The 23645-nt window shown below is 34.0% G+C and overlaps 1 protein-coding gene and 1 pseudogene across 1 annotated transcript; both read left to right on the plus strand.

Annotated features, from left to right (window-relative positions):
• Window positions 1–6199: 6199 nt before the first annotated feature.
• LOC127121595 (uncharacterized) lies at window positions 6200–7108 on the plus strand. Its single transcript, XM_051052055.1, has one exon. The coding sequence runs from the start codon at window positions 6200–6202 to the stop codon at window positions 7106–7108; it is 909 nt and encodes a 302-aa protein (XP_050908012.1).
• Window positions 7109–12996: 5888 nt separating this feature from the next.
• On the plus strand, window positions 12997–16591 carry LOC127117553 (uncharacterized; annotated as a pseudogene).
• Window positions 16592–23645: the final 7054 nt, after the last annotated feature.

Genomic DNA, 23645 nt, shown 5'->3' on the forward strand with positions numbered 1-23645 from the left:
TTCATTATTTTTAGAAACTTAAAACTATTTTTAAACCATTAAAAATATTCACAAAAACAATTAAATTATAAAAAATATTAATAATGATCCAAAAAATAATTTTAATTCAGAAAATGAAAGAGGAATTTTTTTAGGTGAAAGTCTCATATTTTTTGGATCATTATTAAAATTAATATGAATTAATGAAAATAAGCTAAATAAAATGAAAATCAGAAAATAGCAAAAAACGTGGACCACTTGATCTCCTTCATTAATTGAGGTGGCAGATCAAGTGGTCATCAACGCGTGTTCCACAATGGACACTAGTCAATACGTTGCAAGGATGTTATTTAAAACCTACGCATGCGATTAAAACGTTTTGCAAGGATCATATGGTCTGAGACGTGCCAACACACGGCCGGAGCTGTAACTCCGGTGGACCTCACCGGACTGGTCCACCCCAACCATCACCAAAATAAAAAAGGAGGACATGAATTTAAAGAGAAAATGCTCAGGAGCTCGAATTTGCCCTCAATTTCTCCTAACTCCAAGTATATTAAAAGATACAGGGAGTTGAATTTTGAGGATCATGATCTGAGTTGCTTCGATTTGACCACAAAGCAACTCAATCTTGTTGCCTACATTGGTAGGACTTAAGACAACCAAAAATCAAGAAGAATTATTGAGAATTGAGTGAGAATCGAAGAGATGAAAAATTGAGAAATTCACCTTCATTGCAGGTCTGGATGAACACGATCTTGCTTCCAATTGCACTTGGCCTTGCTCTGGACACTTGATGGAATATGATTGAATCAACAAAAGCAACAGGACTCTTGGAGATTTGAATCTCAAAACAGTGGAGATTCAAACTCGATTTCCAATGGAAATCCTCAAGGTTATCCTTTGAATGAGAAGGTTTGGAGCTGGGGATTCAAAGTTGGCACGCAGGGTCCTCAATTCAGAGTGCAAGGGTCTCTATTTATAGGCCAAATGATTATTATTTGCACACTTGAATCAAAGTTTCAAAAATAGCAATGTTCATTGCATGGATGCATGGGTGTGTGATAGGCCCGTGTAATCATCCATTCAGGTCCAAAAATGACTACAAACATTTTTGAAGTCACGTTGGTAAGCCATGCAATTGTGTATGAGGAATGCAAGTTCAATTATGCCAAATGGTGTCCAAGTTCAAGCCATACGCAAGTCACTCATAATTTGTCCAAATGGGATGAAATTGGACTTTTTGGAAAGGTTAGATCAAGAAGAACAACTTTCATGTTGAACACTTTTTCATTTTAAGCTTGGATCATGATGAAATTTAAGGTGGAAGTTTGGAAAATCAAACATATCAAAAAAAATTCGAAGTGTCAAGCCATATGTTCACTTCTTCCACCTTGTCTAACTTTTTATATGAGCTTCAAATGAGAAACGTTCCTTCATCAAAGTTGTATCTATATAAAAGTCCTTCAAAATAGTCACAAATTTGACCTCATTTGGATTTATTATGAAGGAGTTATGCATTTTAGAAGTTGAGGAAAATCACTTGTTCAATGGCATTGGTCCAAAATGACCTATAATGTCTCCTCATATCACATGCATCTAAAAGTTGAATTTTCTCTTCCTCAAAACATCAAAGTTGAAGTATACATCTTGAATTTAAGTGTGCAACTTAAATAGCTTTCATCTCATAAAAATTGAGCAAGTTATGGTCTTGGAAAGTTGACCTCCAAATTAGGGTTTAGACAAAATGACATATAATCTTTCACCATAAAAATGACTTTACAAGCAAAACTAGTTTTATACCTAAACATGAAAGTTGTTTGGAATGTAATTTAGAGTAAAGTTTCTCTTGGAATCATTTTGATATGATAAAGATTGTAGGAGATAGAGTCCGGGGAACCCCAGTTTTGATTTGTTGACTTCCTTTGGTCAACCACCACGAACCACCTTGCTAGCTTGACATTCTCTTGACTTTTGGGACTCATGGAGGATCATACATGCATAAGATGATGAAATTTGAAGTATCCCTTGAAATATTTGATCGATTGGTGAAAAAGCTTATTGAAGAAGTCATATAAGATACCCAGATGAATTAGGGTTTCCAAGGCAAACAAACTTCAAACTCTTGATGAATTCTTGATCAAAATAACATGTGAAGATCATGGGGATCCATATATGATGCCTAGATCCATAGTAAATCAATTATTGATTGAAATCCTTGCACTGAGGATCTTAAACCCTAGATGTGAGCTTGATAGATCAAAGGTGAGCATGTGCCTTACCTACAAAAGAGTTAAACTATACAATGACATATTTTTGGTATTTTGGTTAGTAAATGATAAAATACAAAGTATGATACAATCAAATGATGCTTGGTGATCTCTCCTAATGCAAACCCAATGAATGAGGGGTAAGGAGGATGCCAAGATGTGATCCTAATGTCAATGCATGTGATGAGATAGCATGAGGGATCTTAGGGTCAAAATTGGGGTCTTACAGTAACATTTGGGAGAAAAGAGAAGAAACTGAGAAAGGGAGAAGAAGAGGCTAGGGCTCAAGAGAAAAATTCACCATTATTGAAGGTCAAAGAATCTATTGCTAAGAACTCTAAGATAAGGGCGTAGTTCTGATTATAAAAGGGTTAACATGATCATGGTGGGTAGATTGTGGGTAGATTATGTCATGTAGTTTTGTGTTTTTCTTCTCTATGCTCATGATCATGGTGATATTTGTTAATTGTTGAATTGTGTGTATGATGATGTTGTCACTGATGTTGGAATGATGAATTATTGTTGTTAGAATCATAAAATTGATTGGATTGGTTGTTGTCAATGTTTCCCGATTGACGTTGTTTCGGGTCAGAGTCGGAACTGAGTCATGAATGTTTTTGGTGTAAATAAGTTGGGGTTTTGAACATTTGAAAATTATTTTTCGTGTTAAAATATGGTATAAATGATTTGTAAGAAAAATGATATTTTGGGATGAATTTTAGGTGATTTCCGTTTTGAAAAAGTTGCAGAAAAATGCTTATGCAACAGTGAAATCGGTTATCAGAATTGGAGTAACCGGTTATACTGCTTAAAAACACGTTTTTGGGCAAATTTTGAGGGGTGTAACCGGTTACCAGTTTTTGGGTAACCGGTTACCCTGTGAAACAGAGGCCATGCAGGGGCTGGAAATAGGGGGTGTAACCGGTTACCAGTTTTTGGCTAATCGTTTACCATGTTTGTGTGTCAGTATGGATTGCACTACTTGATGTAGTGTAACCAATTGCACTGAGAGTATTTTCTTAAAAACTTTAAAAAATTCATAACTTTTGTTTCGAGTGTCAAATTCGAGTGTCATTCGAAGTGTCGGAAAACTGAGAGCGTATGCTGTCATTTAAAATCGGTTTTAGTACCTGAAGTAGAATATTTTTCTGTGTGATGGTGTTGATATGTATTGAAATGTTTATGTGGTGGTGTGACATAACCTTAAATGCATCGTTGTTGCTTGTTATGTTGCATGTTGATGTTGTTGAGCTAGATAACATGTGCTTGATGTAAGATGACCAATATTCGAGGTGTACATTGACTATGGAGGTGAGTCATTATGCATGATGTTGATGTTGCGTGTATTATATGTTGCATGCACTCATGTTGTTGGACAAATGGTCAGTCGTTGGTGAGCCTCAAATCCCATTGCGTGGATTGGACCGATAGCTGATTTTGGAGGTGATGGAATTAGTGAGACATTATTGAAGGTGATGATAACAAATTTGTGACTTTGATCCTAAAAGGTGAGGATCGAAGCGGTGAAACTGAGTGTTCACGTATTGGTACCACATGCATTGAGTCGAGTTGTTGAGTCTCGTTGCATTGTACATTGGTTGCATTTGTTATTGTGTTGGATGGTTGATTATGTTGTTATTATGTTGGATGGTTGTTATGTTGCTATTATGTGTGAATAGTCGTTGTGTGGATTATGTGGAATTGTGTTGTGGAATGAGTGATGTGCATGTGATAATATGATGCTTACTTACTATCATGCTTTCCTTTATATAATTATGATATCTCACCCCTTCTATTTGAATGTTGCCTCCATGTGGGTAACATGCAGATAATCCGCAGTAGAAGCTCAAATGTGAATGGAAGATGAAGTCTTCCATTTTATTTTAGTGTCGGTGTCTGCTCTGATGTGTAGCACCGGGGAATTTGGAATGTTGTGTATTTCATTATGTTTTAACATTTCTTATAATGACATGTTATGTTGATGTTGGATATGTTGAGTTAACTGTTTGTTATTGTTATTGCCCTGTTATTTAATAAAAGTTAACATTCAGACATGTGGTTATTACTACTATTTTTATAAATGTCAAGTGTTACATGTTTTTTCGATTGAGCATGTTGATTGTATGTTGTAGTGTAGCATCCTAAATTGCATGTGATTTGCTTTACTCTGATAAATGTTTTAATTTTACACGGGGAAAATTTAGGGTGTTACAACTCATGTCTCCATAAGAAATAGGGATTCAGTAGTCCACCATTGGCGGAGTGGATGGTTATCAGTCCCTAGAAAACCATAGGCCCCAAAGCCTCTATAAATACCTTCCCCCAAGGGTAAATGAGAGATCATAATTGACCCAACATAACGCATAAACACAAAAGTTTATCATCTCACATGAGTTGGTCCTCTAATACCACTCTAAACATCACCAAACAAGGTCTCTCACCATCGTGAGAAAGCCGTAACCACCCTTAACTACAAAGTTATCTTATTATCCCCTATTTGGGTAGGGATATCATACACTCTTGTACTCTTTGACAAGTACAATAATATCCATCATGGGGCCTTGGTAAAACTAGCATGGGCCACACCTTCTTCATTATCAACTAAAATTAAGTATTTTTGGATCCATCGATCACTTGGAATTGTAGAAACTAGAGATATGTAAATTCGAGATATTGAAGTTGAAGTGATTCTTGATTGGATCAAACGCGATATATCTTTGTGTTTGATTATGACTGCTCTTGATTCAGTGACTAAAGGGGGTTACAAACTTATGAATTAGAGAGAGGATATGAAATCGTGGATATCACGATACGTTTCCCCCAAACGGTGTCACTGTTCTGTTCCAGACCCAAAAATGGATTAAGGGAAATGGATTAAGGGGTGGTGGTGACGGCAAATCAAAGCTTCAGACACAGCGGAGAAGGGGTTGACATGCAAGGTTAGCCTCTAATGCTCAAGTTAGTAGATGAGGGAGAATAGTGGAGAGAAATTGAATTTGAAACCTTTCCTATATATAGTAGAGAGGAACTAACAAACTCGCTATTGATTACGAGTAAATTGCGGAGAGTCGTCGGATACACTTGCAGTTGAGATATTTCTTATCATCATGAGGAGAATTTTCGTATGGCAAGAAGATTCTAGAATGACTATTATTTCCTCCGAGTGGTCGACCAGGACCAATATGACCGACCCAAAACACTTATGATGACTTCAAAAATGAGTCAATAACACTTCTCTCATAAATTCACTCAAAAACAAAATTTGAAAATAAATAAACCTACAAACCAAAATGAAATAGAATCATCATTATATGCTAATTTATGAATACTAAAAAACAAAATTCAACAAACCTAATTATAGTAATAAAATTGTTTGTTTGTGATTGTTTTTTTTGTTGTTGTTGCAATAAACATAAGTAAATTGTCGTATTCAAATATATAGTAACATGTAATTATAATAATCTATATATAAAGTTTGAAAGAACATCTACCATACATGCTATTTACTATAATTAGTAGCATTGCAACTTATTTTTATTTTTCAAGTTAAGAAACATTAAACTATCAATAGACAAAAACAAAATGAAGAAACCTCTATTGTTGACACCTCACTAACAACCTCGACATATATTTTATTCCTAAAAGCGATTCTTGATTTTTGCGTATTTCAGAATGTTACAACAATTCTGATGCGCATAATTTCCTTACATTGCAATCCATTAAACATTCAACCTCTAACCAATAAGTGTTTTGTAGCTTTTCTTGTTTTGAATCTACAAGAGGTGAAAGATGACGATGAATTATTGTTATTATTATTGTTCTATTTGTAAGGAATATCTATGGTTTAACCCATTATAAGTATATTCTATATAACAAACATCTCAAAGAGGATCAAGTTTCAATCCTATAAGAAAATCTTAAACATTTGCAGATTCTTGTTGTTATAGCTGATGTCGATATCAACGATTAACTCTTCTGTTAAAGTTGGGCCATTGAGCGTTCCTGAGCCACCACCATGGAAGAAAGCTTCAAAAGACAGTGCCATAAAAAAATACACCCCTCATAATTTTGTTACCTTTGTGTATCAAACAAACTTAGGAGATTCGTTTCGTAGTGTAGCGTTGACATGGTGCAAGAATCTCATAGAACACACCCTTTCTATGACTGTGGAAAAGCCTTTTGACGAAGACAAATTTACCTGCAAGATTGATTTAGCATCCGGACAATCTTGGGGGAAAAAAGGTCTGAAATCATTTGAAATAGACGGGTCGAGAGCCGATCTTTATTGGGATTTTCGACAAGCGAAATTCTCCAATGGTCCACAACCTTGCTCAGGCTATTATGTTGCCTTAGTTTACAAGAAAAAGGTTCTTTTGTTGCTTGGAGATTTAGAGCATGATGCTTACGAACGAACGAAGTCAAAACCGTCGTTAGAAGAATCTACCTTGTTATGCAAGAAAGAGAATGTGCAAGGGAAAACGTTGTTTTGCACCAAGGCTATGTTGGAAGAAGGTAAACCGGAACATGATATCGTTATCGAGACATCCCTTTGTGGACCTGATGATCCAGAAATGTGGATTAGTATAGATGGGATATTGGCTAGTAGAATAATGAACTTGAATTGGAAATTCAGAGGAAATGAGTTTGTAATGGTGAATAATTTACCAGTACAGATACTTTGGGATGTGCATGATTGGTTGTTCAATGACCTTGGTTCAGGGCCTGCCTTGTTTATTTTCAAGCCAGGATTCATGGAACACACAGAGATTAATGAAGATTATAGCAAACATGACTTAGTAGATGATACTTCAACTACAAAAAGTTTTTTTCATTTTCTATATGCTTGGAAAATTGATTGAACTTTCTTTTGTTTGCAGTAAAAGTACTAGTTTCAAAAGTTGTCTTCTTTATTAGCATTTGATCTAGAGTTATTATGAGTATTGTGTTCAATGACCCATTTTTTGTTTAAGCTATTTGATTATATGATTTGAAAAAAATTATTGAGAAAAGAAATATTGAAAGTAGTGTTATCAATGATAATATCTATAAGAAGTTAAATAGATACAACAATTCTTAATAACTCAATTTTTTTAATGGTATGTTGCATGCCTCTTCTTGACACAAAACCATGCAGTCTTCCATAAAAATGAGTATTATGTCAATGTTTTATGTTGATGATGCTTTTATATTTATTATTATGTGACATATATTTTTATATTTATTATTTTCTTATAATACAGAGCATATTAAGTTATTAAATCAAATTAAGTATTAAATCAATTAATTGTATAATATATTTAATTTACATTCAACATAAATGGTTTTTATGATGGTAATCAATCAAAACCATTAAACTATCATGTTTCTATATATAAAAACACTTTTAATTAGACATAAATTTTTATTTTACTAGGCTTTGTAAATAATTTCTTTTATTAATTTGTAACAATATTGTATATCTAACTATATGTATTTGAAAAATCTATTATTAATTATAATAAAAGTGTTTATTATTTTTATTGTTTATAATGATAAATAAAAAAATTTGACTATAAAAAAGATTGTTTGATAATCAATTTGGTTTTATGTTTAAAAAGTCAATTATGAAAGTTATCTATCTATTACGTCGTGGGATGGAGCAATATTAGATGAACCAACAAATTTTGTACTTAATTTTTATTGGTTTAAAAAAGGCGTGTGTTACCGTGCCTAGAGAGATTTTGTGGAAAACCTAGAGAAGAAATAGGCTAAAATTACATATATTTAATTTGTTTATCTCTATAAACAATTTTTTTTATAAAAATAGAATTGTCAACAAGAAAAAGTCAAAGATCACGTCAACCACCTACTACAACCACTATATCACATCAAGGATTTCAACCTGAAATTCCACATTTTGATATTATGCATCCTAACTTATGTGTCTGTTTTACACAGAGTTGGACCGTTAGTGATGTATGTCATAGAATCATGATTTCACTAAATGACTCTTTAAACATATTACAAATGTAGGTACAAGATTCAATCTCCCCATATCATAGAGCACCTACTTAGGAGGAGTTTATTGCTTATATTCATTGGCCTAATGACAAACCTTTTTATACAAAGGGGACAAGCTAGTGAGAGTGCACCAAGTGTGGCGGTTAGGGTTTGCCCGTAGCGACGAGAATCGTAAATTGTGATGTTTTGTGATGGTTTAGAGGACCTACTCACATGAGATGATAGACTCTATATAAATTTAATGCTTTAGAAGACCTACTCACGTGTGGTGATACATGATCATCGCTCTTCTTGAGATGTTCTATAATCATCGTCCTAGTCAGGTCCTTCACAAATATAACACTACAATATATATATATATATATATATATATATATATATATATATATATATATATATATATATATATATATATATATATATATATATATATATATATATATATATATATTGAGTGTGACATTGTATATAATGTTGGAATTAATTTAATAATAATTATGCATTAAGAAAGATTAAAACTATAATCTTATTTTAGTGCTTCTCCATATCACTCTTCTCTTAGGAGACGTGTTTCACCTACTGACGCATTATGACCTCCATCCTCTCGTAGGCTACAGGTTTCACCTATTCAGGCGTCAGAGATATCCAAGTCACAGGTGGTACCTAAGGCACCAGTGCCACCTGTGGTACCGGAGGCAGAGACGGAGCTAAGAAAAATTAGCATATGGGACAAATATATATATATATATATATATATATATATATATATATATATATATATATATATATATATATATATATATATATATATTATGTATACACATACTAAATTATTTTTTATTATACTACTTTGTAATAATAGTTATAAAATATTTGCATGATATTTATATTCGTGAGACATAACTGAATATAATGTAAATTTTTTAATATTATTTAATAATATATATATATATATATATATATATATATATATATATATATATATATATATATATATATATATATATATATATATATATATATATAAATTTAAAATGTAAAATATGTATTATTTTTAAAAATAAATATCATAATTAGTATAATAGCTTTCTAGTCTCTAAATGTAATGAGCATAATTATAAAAAATACACAAGTAAAAGATCTAAAATTTAATTTTTATTTAAGAGTCATTAATTAACTTTACAATGAAAATATACAATATCACGTTATTTTTCATTATTATTTTAATTTTTAAAAAATTAAAATTTTAAATCAATTAACATTAAAGGTATTATATTATCAATCAAATTAAAATATACAATATCATATTATTTTAATTTTAAAAAAATTAAAATTTTAAATTAATTAAACACTGAGAATAGATGTACCCAACAAAAGATACCAAGAACCTGCCTTAATTATATGTCATAGTGATGATTTATATTATCTCATGCATTTTAACTAAGAATTCAACATAAACATTTAATACAAAATTTGATTCAATTTCATGACACCAAATACTAGAATGTTATTATTGATTTCAATTGTAATTGGCACTTATTTCAATATTAAATTACATATTAAAAAATTAAATCAATTATACTATTGTGTAATGTTAATTTATATGTCAATATTAATATTAACTATACATATATTAGTAGTATATGTTAGTAGTAGTGCATGTATGTTTGGGATATTAGTGGGGGCATAGCCCTACATAATCCAATACGTAGCTCCGTCCCTGACCGGAGGTACCTCATGCTGATGACACTTCGTGCCATCTCTGACTGATGAGGATGTTGAGCCAGTGCCACATCTGGCTGATGAGGCTGTTGAGCCAGTGGCAAAGTCCACCTCAGAAATTTAGAGGAGGTCTTGTAGAGCCGTCACTGCTGCCGTTATACCTATAGCATACTTCCAGACATATCTGGGACGGAGAGGTAAAATTAGTTGGATTCATTTTTTTTTTAATTTACGTTTATTATTATATTACAAGTTTCTGATGTAGACTTATTTTTCTACAGGATCATGATCTGTTGAAGTTTATTAACCACGTATGAAAGATTACTAACTTGCCTAATCCGAATGAGGAGTGATTTCAGGCTGCTTTGTCCCTGACTAGGATGAAGAACTTGTGTATGACCGATTATATTACGATTAACCACGAGATGCTTAATGCATTCGTGGAGAGATGGCACACTGAGACCTTGTCATTTCATATACTGCTTGGTGGGATGTCTATCACATTCGGTGATATATCGTGTTCGCTGCATCTTCCGATCAGTGGGAAACTTCTAGACCATGAGAGAATTAGCAAAACCGAGGCACTCGAGATGATGGTAGATTATATGGGAGTTGACCTAGAGGATTCCATGAGGGAGTTTGAAAAAACCATAGGGGCTCATGTTAGGTTTGAATCCCTGAAAAAGTTATATACATATGAGATCGTTAGAGTAGAACGGGATATAGGCGATGACAAGCATGTGGGGCTCCATAGAGCTTATACTATGAGAGTATACCTGCTATATTTGGTTGGCACTACGATTTTTGTGGACAAGAGTTCCACTTATACAGATGTCGTCTACCTACGGTACTTCGAGGACTTTGAGCGGATCCATGAGTACAACTGGGGGGTCGCTTGTTTGATCTACTTGTAATCAAAGTTATAAGAGGGTTGTAGGTGGAAGATGAAGCATGTCACAGGCAGCATCACATTTCTGACGATAATACTTATTAGTCTTTATTGTTTATGTGTAGTTTTCATTACATTTTTGCAACGCCATTACTGATGATTCGTTTGTTACAACACTTTTCAAGCTTGGATCCACTAGTACTTCCCGCACATCTTTGGCCGGTCGCGTGTACCGACTTACACTGAGGATATGTCGTGTGCTTATGCATTTTCCCCGCTCAGAGGGAATCAAGCGATAGACTCGTTCAGAGTGTATCTTGACCGCTTGGTTGCCGAGGATATGCACTTAAACAACTATGTCGATCACCGTGAGACGCAACCATTTAACGACATATTGTTATATATTCGAGATGGTTGGCTTGCGGCTCACTTCTCATATTTCTTCATCTGCTTGAGCGTATGATGCGACAATTTGGATACACTAAGACTATTCCCAGACACTATGTTGTCTCTTCTCCTCCTTCTATGACACGTAGGTAGATGGATGTCATGTTTGATGATTATCTTAGTCATCTGGTATCGGAGGAGGCACATAGTGCCATAGTTGAGAGCGACTTGAGCTATGTCGACGGGTACATCATGTGGTTCTTCAGGGTGTCACACATATATATGGTGCAAACTGCTCTAGGAGACCTACCGAGGTCAGCTCATCGGAAGATACTAGAGGAGGAGCAAACACGATTAGATAATGCTCATGATTTCTTACCTAGATATCGTCGCATAATGGAGATTGCGTAGACAAGCATTGACAAAGGTATTTTCCATGATGGGTCTGAGGTAAGGTAAGTCCTAGATACCATTATGACGGAGGCACGAAAGACACTGATGTACCGAAGACAACGTCAGAAGACGAAGGGTAATAGACGTCAAGGAACACGAGGAGTCAGAGAAGCTGTAGTCCGGCATACGCGGTAGTATATAGAAGTTGTACTTTGGATTCATTATGAATTATATTTTATTTTCACTTCATTCTACTTTATCGTGTATTTCAAATTTATTTATATATGTCATTTTTGGACCGTATGGATTTATATATATGTAATTTTTGCATATCGATTGTATGGTTTAAATCTCATAACATAACAAGGTTCTTAACATTTATAAATCATCAATTTCATCTGCGTAACCATAAAACAAACATAACCTGCATTATTATGATAGGGTATAGAGATGTATCTCTGTAAACCCTAAACGAAGATTCATCTTCGGAACAATAAACGTGTAAAATGCCTTTCAGAGTGGAATTCATGATGTATGTTTTTAAATATTTCGGAGATGAATCTCCAAATTTATTAACGTTTAGATTTTAACAAAATACGTCCAGAAATGTATCTCCGAAATTTAGGGGCATTTTGGATTTTCCATAGGATGTTTTTCTATTCATGGGATGGAAAACTTTACCCCGTACCCCTACAATTGTACCCATACCCCTACATTTAAATTTTTTGGACCAAAATACCCTCATATAAATAGGGTATATTTTTCATTTTTAAATTTTTTTACCATTTTCGTTTGAAGACTTTCGGAAAGCAAATTTTTCACTTTTTGGCATCGTAAACCGAAACACTCAGAGTAAGTCTTCCGGTTCACGTAATGTATACCGGAAAACATGCCTAAAGAGTTCCGATTTGTTGCCTTTTGGGGCACTGAACCGGAAGTCTTTTAGAAAGTCTTCCGGTTTGGTTTGTTGTATACCGGAAGTCTTTCTTAAAGACTTCCGGTTTGGATGGTCTAAACCGGAACTCTTTTAAAAAGTGTTCCGGTAGTCATCAATTTTTTTTTAATTCACCGGAACTCTTCTTTGAAGTGTTCCGGTGCGTTTTTTTTTTGTTTTTAATTTTATAATTTTTAATAATTTTTTTTAATTGCCAAAAGGGATAGAATGGAAATTTTTAAAAAATTGTAGGGGTATGAGGCTAACTGTAGGGGTACAAGGTAAAATTTTCCATGGGATGAGATAAGAAATTCCTCTAACTTAATTGGGCCAGGAAGCCCATTTACTTTTGAATAGGGCCTTAAAATGGGCTAGCCCGTGTTTCATGATTTTCTTCATTGAAGAAAAAAAAAACAAGAGAATGCAAATTGAAAACAAACAAAGAGTAAGAAACCCTTTCTACTTGCAAGGCACAGATTTTGATTACATGAACATGGCAAGTTTCGCGGGAAACATTGGCTTCAAATTCTCGTGTCATCATCTTCTACCTCGCGTTTTTTCAATTCCAAGGTAACTAGTTTATATCATTCTATTTATCTCCAAAATTTTGTTACACATTTGTTTGCCATAGTTGGAGAAACAAAATCACAGAAAAGTTTGATTCTTTTTCAGTGTGAATGAATAATGAGGTTGGTTGAATTGTAATGGGTTGATGGAAATTCTTGTAAAAGATTCAAGCGTTTTGCCCATGATTCTTATCCCTTTTGCTTTTTGGGTTATTGAAATTAGGAATATTTGGAAGTTTCAGATTGCTTGCTTGAAGAGTAGAGACTTTAGTTCTTCTTCTGTTACTGTTAGGTACATTCCTATAACATCATGCAGGGTGAAGATTCCGCATTTGGAATATTGTAGTTTTGCTGATGGCAGTGTAATCAAGATAAATGATGGGAAAATTGGGCATGCAACAATTGCACATTGTGAAACTTCTCAAAATCCAGATGAAGTTCACACTGACTTACTATTTCGACATTGAAGAAGGTAAACTAGTTACATAAGCTCTCACATTTGAGTTCTCCACAAACACCTAGTTTATTGGTACTTTTTAGTTTTTGTTAAGAATAAAAACTTATTTTGATTTAAAGCTCCCAAAAGTTTATACAAACTTGGCATTTGACATCATTCAAATATATCCAATGTTTTAAAAACCGAATCAGACATCAAATCAGCGAGACTTCTGGGTCATGGTTCATCTGGCTTAATCCGCATGAACCAAGATGAAACACGATAAAGGTCGCTTCAAGGTTCAACCGGTTGAATTGTTTGTTTGGTTTTCTAAAATACTTATTTTATAATTTGGCTTAGTTGTTCTTCACTATCCAGAGGAATTACATCACTACTACTGATTCGTGGGGTAGCTAGACAAGAAGGAAAAAAAATTGAGTTTAAGCAATATATTTAAATTTGATGCTTGGTGCGGGATCAATGACTGAGAATACGGTGAAATTAAACTCTTATATTGTACCAATGTACCGGCATGCTTTAGGTGGACCCGGTCTTTCAAATTCAATGCAGCTTGCCATTAAACAATAAGAGAGATTGTTTGCGGTTATTGCAGTTCATAATTTGAAAGTTATTCAGATCACATTAATTTGTGCATTTTAGATTCTAACCAAATGGAAGAGGTTGGAGAGTTGACAGTCCCTCAGACAGGAGACTCTGGTGAACAGGATTTTATACGACTTGACAAATCTACCAATGACGTTGAACAATCAGCTGTCAAATTACTTGCATCTAGGTTAGTTCCCTAAATTGAAGAGATTTAAAGACATTCAATGCTACACTAGTTTATTATACTATATAGTCGACCAAATTGAAGAGATTCTGAAGCTTAATGTTTTCTCATTTAGTGTAATAGACATCAAACTTTTTCATGTTAAATATGTAATTTTCGCTTGTCGCTTTACACTGTTTTTTCTTTTAAACATGCCTGTCTCCCTATCCGCGGGGCACTCACAGCAGTTGAATTGAGAAAGAAATTGCTTAGCAAGAGATTCTCTCCTAATGCAGTGGAGGCAGTGATAAACAAGCTACAGAGACAGTATGTACCTAACTTCATATAAAAATCATTGGGCTGTTGTTTATCAGCCATTTCCAAACGTATCATTATTTGAAGTTCTACTGGCTTTTCGTAAATTTAGTTTTCATCAGTTGAACTAAGTGAGAATATGTATGTTACGCGATTCTTGGCCTTGACAAATAATCACATCGTGTTGTACTTTTCACAGTGCAGTTTTTCAAGTTTATGTATAGAATCTGAATTTTCTGAACTTTAATACATCTTGTGGGTTTGTGGTGACCATTTTATCCCTTTGTTTGTTTCAGAGGGTTCATCGTTCATCAACTATAAGTTGTATGCTGAATCGTTTTCTCAATCTAGATGGTCTTCGTCTACTTGGGGGCCAAGACGGATCAAACAAGTAAGCCACTGTATTCTGTCCTTATGTTCATCCTCTTATTGGTTTCGTAGCAAATCAAAAGTGGAAATATTGTGTTGGTATTTTGATTTCACTGCAATTACGATGAATACTTCTTCCTTTTTTAACTTATGTTGTATATAATGTTGAGAGCTCTGTAGCACCGACACGACACCGACATATGTGATTACACGTTCAGAAACGTTGTTTTCATTTGCTCACATGCGTTTATGAGCCATATACGCTTGCTATTATTATCAACAAAAAATTTATTGTGTGACGGACTTGGTATTTTGATTTCAATATGCTTTGACAACTTATGTAGTATTAGTATATAGTATTAAGAACTCTGTAGCACCGACACGACACTGATACATGCGATTACATTCAATTTTTTTAATTTTTTCCAATGTCCGTATCTATGCCAATGCTTCATAGTTTACGAGTAAAAGATGTAGTACATTGTGACAGCATATTGCAAAGCCAGCGACGTTGTTTTCATTTCAGCACATGCATTTATGAGCCATATAATAACACACTTGCTCTTATTATCAACGAAAATATTATTGCGTGACAGGACTTGAATTCTTGTGGCATGTACTGTACAAGAAGGGAGTTAGTCAATCAGATGTTGAAAAGGCAGTTGAAGTAGTTTTTAAGGACAAGAATGATGGTGCTGAAGAAGAAAAATCAATTATTAACTTGTCAAAGAAATCCATGGATCATCTTTATGTTCAGGCCTCAAAGCAGTGGTTCAAAGGTGAGAATGTTTCAAAGGAAACAAGAAAGTCAAGGATTATTCGATGGCTTCGGTATCGTGGTTTTGACTGGAATGTCATTAGCACCATAGTAAATAAACTAGACAGACAAGAGCACAATCCTCCATAGATTGAGACATCCAAAATTCATACCAATCTGGAAATCCATTTGGTAGGGTCCATGTCTGATGAATTGTAGATTTATAGTGTGTAATATGGTAGGGTTGTCCATTGTCTCATAATGCTATGACAAAAGAACTTGAATTTCATTGCTTCAATTTGGATCAAAGGCTATAATGCACTACTGGAGACTCATATTTGAGGGGGAAGGCTATAATGCACTACTATAGGTTCATATTTGAGGGGGGTGTTGAGAATGTATCAAGTGTAAGTAGTGTGGGTAATAGTCTCACGTTTGTTGGAAATAGGAGACTTGAGCATTTATAAATGAGAGAATTCACTCACCTATAATCTTAAGGTTTTTGGTGAATATATGGTGTGTCTCTCACAAAGGTGTTGCTCTAAAAGAAAGAATCTCTTAATGTTCAATGTCCCCTAGTGAGGAAATTCCCCCAACAAATACTATCACCTTAAGGTTTTGGGTGAATATGTGGTGTGTCTTGCTATTTGTGAGTCAATTGTGTGCCTATTTTTGGGATGGTGGTGTCTGATATCTCTAGAAAACTTGTTAATATGTTTGTTTATTCAATTATAAGTGAAATAACTCACTCACCTATCACCTTAAAGTTTTTGGTGAATATGTGGTGTCTGATTTTTCTAGAAAATTTTGTTAACATGTTTGTTTATCAAATTAAAGTCATTATTAACATTTATTGAATGAGTGGTATAAATGATATCATTGCATCTTTTGAATTTTTTCCATAATGGAGATTTGCAATACATCTCTAGAAAACTTGTTAATATGTTTGTTTATTCAATTATAAGTGAGATAACTCACTCACCTATCACCTTAAAGTTTTTGGTGAATATGTGGTGTCTGATTTTTCTAGAAAATTTTGTTAACATGTTTGTTTATCAAATTAAAGTCATTATTAACATTTATTGAATGAGTGGTATAAATGATATCATTGCATCTTTTGAATTTTTTCCATAATGGAGATTTGCAATACATGTTCGATGGACGTGTATTGTTCATAGAACTCTTCAATAACAATATTACTCTAAAGAAAAGTAGGAGTCATGTCAAGTGACCTGCCATGGTATATGAGGTATCATCTCAATGGAGTTTGAATGCTTGATATTGCAAGGTCTTTGATACCGTAAAAATTACTACTACGTTAGATGATATATGATTTTTATATGATATTTTGATCGTATATTTATAAGTGAAGACAATCTTTCTCTTACTAATCAGTTTTATAAGATTGAGTTAGATTTAACTACAATGTATATTTATAAGTAAAGACAATCATTCTTTTACAAATCGGTTTTATAAGATTGAGTTAGATCTAACTACAATCTTTAAAATGATATTGAAACCTCGTGTAATATCTATTAGATCATCTGCTATTAGATTTCTGCTAGCAGACAACTCATCTTTTATGTTTATGCTTCAATCAAATTTTATGTTTGTTAGTGGGTCATTAATAATAATTTTATTCTCAAATCATGGAGACTTGAAGGTGGAAGGGTATATTGACGTTGATTAAGTAGGTTCAAAAAATGAAAGAAAGTCTACCTTTGGATACTTTACATTTGTAGGGGGAATCTTGTAACTTGGAGGAGTAAAAAACGACTGTGTCGCACCGCGAAAAATACCCAAGTGCATCGCAGGCTCTAAATACAACAAAGTCGCCACTGAATTTTATTTATTTTAAAAGAAAGGGAAATTATCAATAAAATGCAAAGGGAAGAGAAAATGGTAAGAAATTCGGTTATGTGAGGGGAAGGTATGAGCACCTCTCACATCTGTTGTACTTAATGAGAATTGTTTTGATTGTTCTTTGCGCGGATGAGTGTTTTTATCTAAAGGTTACTGGCAATTGGTTTTAATTAATGGATTATAACAATTCTTTTATGAAAAGAAAATGTTGTTGTATCTGAAAGAATTGTAAGGGTGGTGTTTAAACTAAAAAAGGAAATTAAAAGAGTGGTGTATGAACCAAGAACATAATTGTAAAAGTGGTGTCTGAACCAAGAACTGAAATTAAAAGTGTTGTATGAATCAATGACAAAAATTAAAAGTGAGGTGTCATAATCAAGTATTGAATTGTAAAATTGGTGTCTAAACCAAAGATAAAAAATTGAAAACGGTATCTTAACAAGGACAGGAATTAAAATAGTGATGTCATAGCCAAGGACAGGAATTAAAAGAGTGTTGTCATAACCAAGGACAAAAAGAAGAGAGTCGTGTCTAAACCAATAACAGAATTGTAAAAGTGGTGTCTTAACCAAGAGAGAAATTGTAAATGTGGTGTTTAAACCGGAAATTTTTACTCAACTAATCCACTTTTTAAAAAAAAACCCAAAATAACCCACTCTTCAGATTAATTCTTAAACTACCTCACTTTGAAGAGGTGGCACTAGATGAATTGGCACCTGCTCTCTAATTTAAAGAGGTGACGCCAATTGGATTGCCTAGTGCACCTGGTGTTGCCAATCCAATTGGCGTCCATGTGTAAAAAAGGAGAGGAGACGCCAGTTGGTATGGCGCCTCTGTGTGTTGCATATTTTTTTTTTGAAAAATAATGTACGTTGATAAAAGTCAAAATCGAATCAATTGATATTAATATTAATATGTGTTTACATACAAATACCATAAAGACTAATGTCGTTGACTAGGATGACCTAACTGACGTCCGGTACCACATCCCCTAGCTACCCGAACGCGTGACCCTAACCCACGTTAATGCGAGTTGGTTCGTTGGTTAGACTGAAACATACCTAAGGGCAAAAAAATTAGAAGTATTGAGAGACTCTATGCCTTACGTGGATGGGTGCGAGTAAAAAATGATAAGAATGATATGGAAGTGATGTTTGGACCAAATAATATTTGTTTGATTGTTGTAATCAGTTAGAAATGTTGTTTTTAAATGTTGTGGTTGTCACACAAAAAGTCAACTGTTAACCAAAAGTCAATTGTTGTATAAATGGTCAATTTTGTAGTCTTTGTACATGTATGGACTTTGAATGTGATTGTATGAAACGATATTTGATATTTAAATGCATTTACTATTTGAAATGAATTGTATGGATAGGAAAGATATTCAAATAAATGAACATGATAACATGAATCAATGGACACATATTTTGAATGAATCAAAACCTAAAGACCAAAATGGATAATGATTAGGACTTGTCCAGCGATTCATGGACCAAACACCAATGAAAATGACATGGAATAGACTAAGTGATGAACTTGATGAATACCTAATCATGGATCAATGGACATGACCATAACTTGGATGAACAATGCCAAGCATGAAATAAAAACTCTAGCAAGGCCCAAGATGTACAATGAACTATGTCATAATCAAAGATTCATGGACCAAATAACAATGGCAATGCAAATGGCATGAATGACATTGGCCATATGAAATAGGTTAGGCATGGACTAAGCATGAGGATATGATCAGATGTAATGTTAGGGATGAATTGAATCAAGTGGAAGTTGTGATGCCATGGAAATGGACTTGAACCAATGAACATAGACAAGCAAAAGATGAACATGTAAGGCCAAGAAGTGAATGCTAAACAGACCAAAGAAACCTCCATAATAGACCATGAACAAGTGGGCCTTGAATGGATCTTGACCAGGCAAGTGAAGCATACACAATGGTTGATGCAACAACCATATGACTACCAAACATCACAACAATCATTTCAACCTTTCCTCGACGCATCATTCACACCAATGTCTCCCTTTAATCGTCTTAATTATCCTCAAATAACTCAAACACATCCCAATTACTCTGGCATCGATCACGAACTCAGCTAGGGTGGTAGCGCTTCATTGCAGGTGGTGGTGATGTTCTTGGCCCCTCAAATCCTCAAACACCCGTGGTGAATCATCAACATGGATTAGGGACACACGTTCAGGTAGCTAGGGGATGTGGTACCGGAGGTCGGTTAGGTCATCCCGGTCAACGACATTAGTCTTTATAGTTTTCGTATGTAAACGCAAATTAATAGTAATATCAATTGGTCTGATTTTGACCTTTATCTCAAATGTACATTTTTTTCAAAAATGATTATGCAATACACAGAGGCGTCGGACCAATTGGCGCCTCCTCTCCTTTTTTACACATGGGCGCCAATTGATTGGCAACACCAGATGCACTAGTCAATCCAATTGGCGCCACCTCTTTAACTTAGAGAGCAGACGTCAATTCATCTAACGCCACCTCTTCAAAGTGGGGTAGTTTAGGAATTAATCTAAAAAGTGGATTTTTTTGGGATTTTTTTGAAAAAAGTGGGTTAGTTGAGTAAAAAATTCTCTAAACTAAGATAGTGTTGTTTAAACTAAAGAGGTTAAGAGAGAAAGATTATGAATGTATTTGATGTTGGTTGTGATTGATTTTAGTCCAAAGACGAATGTTGAAAATTGCTTTGATTTTAATTGCACTAAAGTCTATGAGTGAAGATGAATACTTTGAACAATTGGATCATATGTCTCATATCCAAAGGTATTCAGAATAAGCATAGGAATGATCATTCTCATTCTTCTTCATTTCTTAAGGTCCGTGGTGTACAATTCGCATTGTATTTGTTAAGTGTTTAATGGTTTATACTTGCCGTTGGATCAAGTTTATTTACAAAAATGGTTTTAATCTTAAATGGAGAGAGAGAGAGAGAGAGAGAGAAGATCAAAGATGGGGAATGAAGTTTGATGTTGTCATGCATTGATTGTCTTATCTTTGCATTTGACCTAAGGGGACATGTATGGTACAAGTCCTAAAATTTTATAATTCAAATTTAATTATCAAAGGATCTTTAATCATCTAATTGAAAAAAATCTTAAGGGATCATGTAATTTATTCAAAGGAGTAACTAAATAGTCCTCAAGTAATCAACTAATTAAATCAAGACAAATCGGAATCATGCAAAATTAGGTTAAACTATATACATCAAGAACCATGAAATCATGAAGAAAGGTCAAACAAAAGAAAGAATAAAAGTTAGTGATATGTAAACCTAATTTTGTAATTAATTATAAGCTAATATTAATTAGGAATTTTAGTTCTAATATAGAAATTAATCCTAGATTAGAATTATTAAACCTAATCAACTAACCCTACCTAATTGTCATTAAAATGATTTTGATGTATATAACCAAAAAGAAAGATTAAAAAAAAGACTGCGCCAAGAAAAATAAATAAATAAAGTTATGCTTTGTCGGGGGTGTGAAAAAAGGAAGAGGGAGTGAGATGGGGCAAAAGGGTGTTGGGCATGTGTGGTTAAGCCCAAGCTCATACCCTTATTAATTCTGGTTTCAGGATGGGGGTGTACCAGCAGTGCAAAGGTGTGTATGAAGCAATGCCTTTGGGCCTTGGATTCTAAGCCCAAAAGTAAAACTCGGAATGAGGGAAGGGTGGTGAATTACATTCACTCACTCAGTCTGACTTCACCCTCTCTCTCTCATCTTCTAAAGCTCCCCTGAAATCGCTATGATGTGCCGAAAATTGTCTCCGACGACAGTGGAGCCCAGAACACAACTAAACCACCACCAAACTACTCCCATGCACATCCTATCTCCATCCCCAACATCTAATCTTCTTAAAACCTAACAAATTTCTCTATATCTAACCCAAACGTGAAACCTTAAAAGTCCTTCAAACAAAATCAAATGGTGTACATGCATGAACCCAAAGCAAAACCTTAGGGTTTTACTTCGCAACTCAAGCTTTACAACATGGTAACGATGTTTTACAAGAAGGATGAAGAATCGTACTTACTCATAGATTTGAGGATTGCTCTGGTCAAAGTAGAAGTTGAAGAAGATGATGAAGAAAACCAGAGATCCTTGATTCCCATGTATGAGCTTCAATCATTTGCTTTCTGATTCGAATCCCTTCTTCCTCTTTGATTTTTCCTTGAACTTCTGGTTGTTACGTTATTTTTGTAAAATTAATATAGTATTGAGATTAGATTGATGAGTTTTATGAGGCTAGGTTGAATTTGTAGTGATGATGAAGATTTGGTAGAGGTTGATGGAGGCTTAACTCAATTGATTCAGAGCTTCAATGTGAAGCTCTGATCAATGGTAGATTGAGATTTAGAACGAGTTTTTAAAGGTTATGGATGAGAATTGGGCAGAGCTTTGTCAGGTCATTGTAACTATTTTATGAAGTAATGAATTAGGGTTTATATAGATGGATGGAGATGAAAATTGGGAGGGAAATTCAATTAGAAATTGGTTATGTGTGATTGATTTGTGGCCGCAAGATGGTGATCCGTGGCAATGATCAATCAAGGGTTGAGGATTGTTCAAAGGTTGGTCAGAATTGTGGTTTTGTTGAAATGAAGAAAGTTAGGTGAATTATGTTAGTTTTATACTAAAATCAATGTACAAAAATGGATGGAGAGTGTGTTTCTTTGGAGGCTATGAGTTAGTTAGAGGTTTAAATTGATTTTGGTGGGAAATTGGATGTTAAGGGTTTTTAGGTCATTGCCCTGGACACGTGGCAATTGGATGTTAGAGTTAGTTAGACAGTTATGACTCAGTTTAAAGTTTGTTAGATGGTTGTTCTAGTTAATTGACTTGAGATGGTTAGTTATGTTAGAATTGAGGTTTAGTTAGTTAATGGTTAGTTGAATGTTAGGGCAACTAGGTTATTGAGCAAGTTAGTTGTAACTACCTAGGGCAATTGTTTGGGCAAGTGGTTAGCAATTAGTTTAGACAATGGTTTAGGTGTTTGAATTATGAATCATGGCTTACATCATGTATGTATGATAAGGTGTGCATATTGATGAATGTTGACTTTGGTGTTTGGATTTTGATATTGCAGGTCTGGTGCAGGTTGAATGCATTGCTTGGACAATGAACTTGGCATGGTATATGGACATGAAGTACTTGAAGAGAACATGAACATGAATCAGATGTCTCCATAATGTTCAAGCTTGGAACATGATGAAGATGAAGTGGATTTGAAGCTTGAAGAGAGATAGGTATATGATAGATTTAGGATTAGGTCAAACTCAGGGCAAGACTTGGTCAACTGTTTGACCAAAAGTCAATTGTACCCAAAGATGTAATTTCTTTGTAATTTTGCAATAGCCTTGTAATCTTGCATTTGAACTTTGGAATTTTGTAAATGGCTTCTAACCAATGATTTAAAAATCGAATCGAACCGGCCGGTTCAACCGGTTAGGTCGGGAACCGAGGATGAATCTGGTTGGGTCAACCTTTCAAAACCGTTAGTAGGTCAAAATTGGAGTAAAACCGGAAAAACTGGATTGAACCGTTCAAAACCATTCAAACCGAATAACCGAAGTCGGTTTTGTAAAACCGTCTGGTTTAAAATAATGCATAAAATTAATCAATTTTTAAATTATTTTTAAATTTTTAATATGTCAATATCAAAACTTAACAAACATTCCCTAATCACAAAAAAGAATTCCATATTTTTTTTACAATCATACAAACTTTTAAATTTTGTCACTTTTAAATTTTGTCACTCCATTATAGTTTTTCTTTCAACCAAACTTCATCATCATCACGCCGTCTCTTTTAAACATAGTCACGATATTCATCTCAATATTGATTGTCGTTCAAGTCAATATTATTTGTTGTCAATTAAGACTTGTTTGTCGTAGTTCAACTCAAATTCATTTTTTTATTTAATAAAGTATATTGTATTATTTAATTTTGGTATTCAA

This window comes from Lathyrus oleraceus, chromosome 2 (assembly GCF_024323335.1).
Source record: "Lathyrus oleraceus cultivar Zhongwan6 chromosome 2, CAAS_Psat_ZW6_1.0, whole genome shotgun sequence".
Lineage (NCBI taxonomy): Eukaryota > Viridiplantae > Streptophyta > Magnoliopsida > Fabales > Fabaceae > Lathyrus > Lathyrus oleraceus.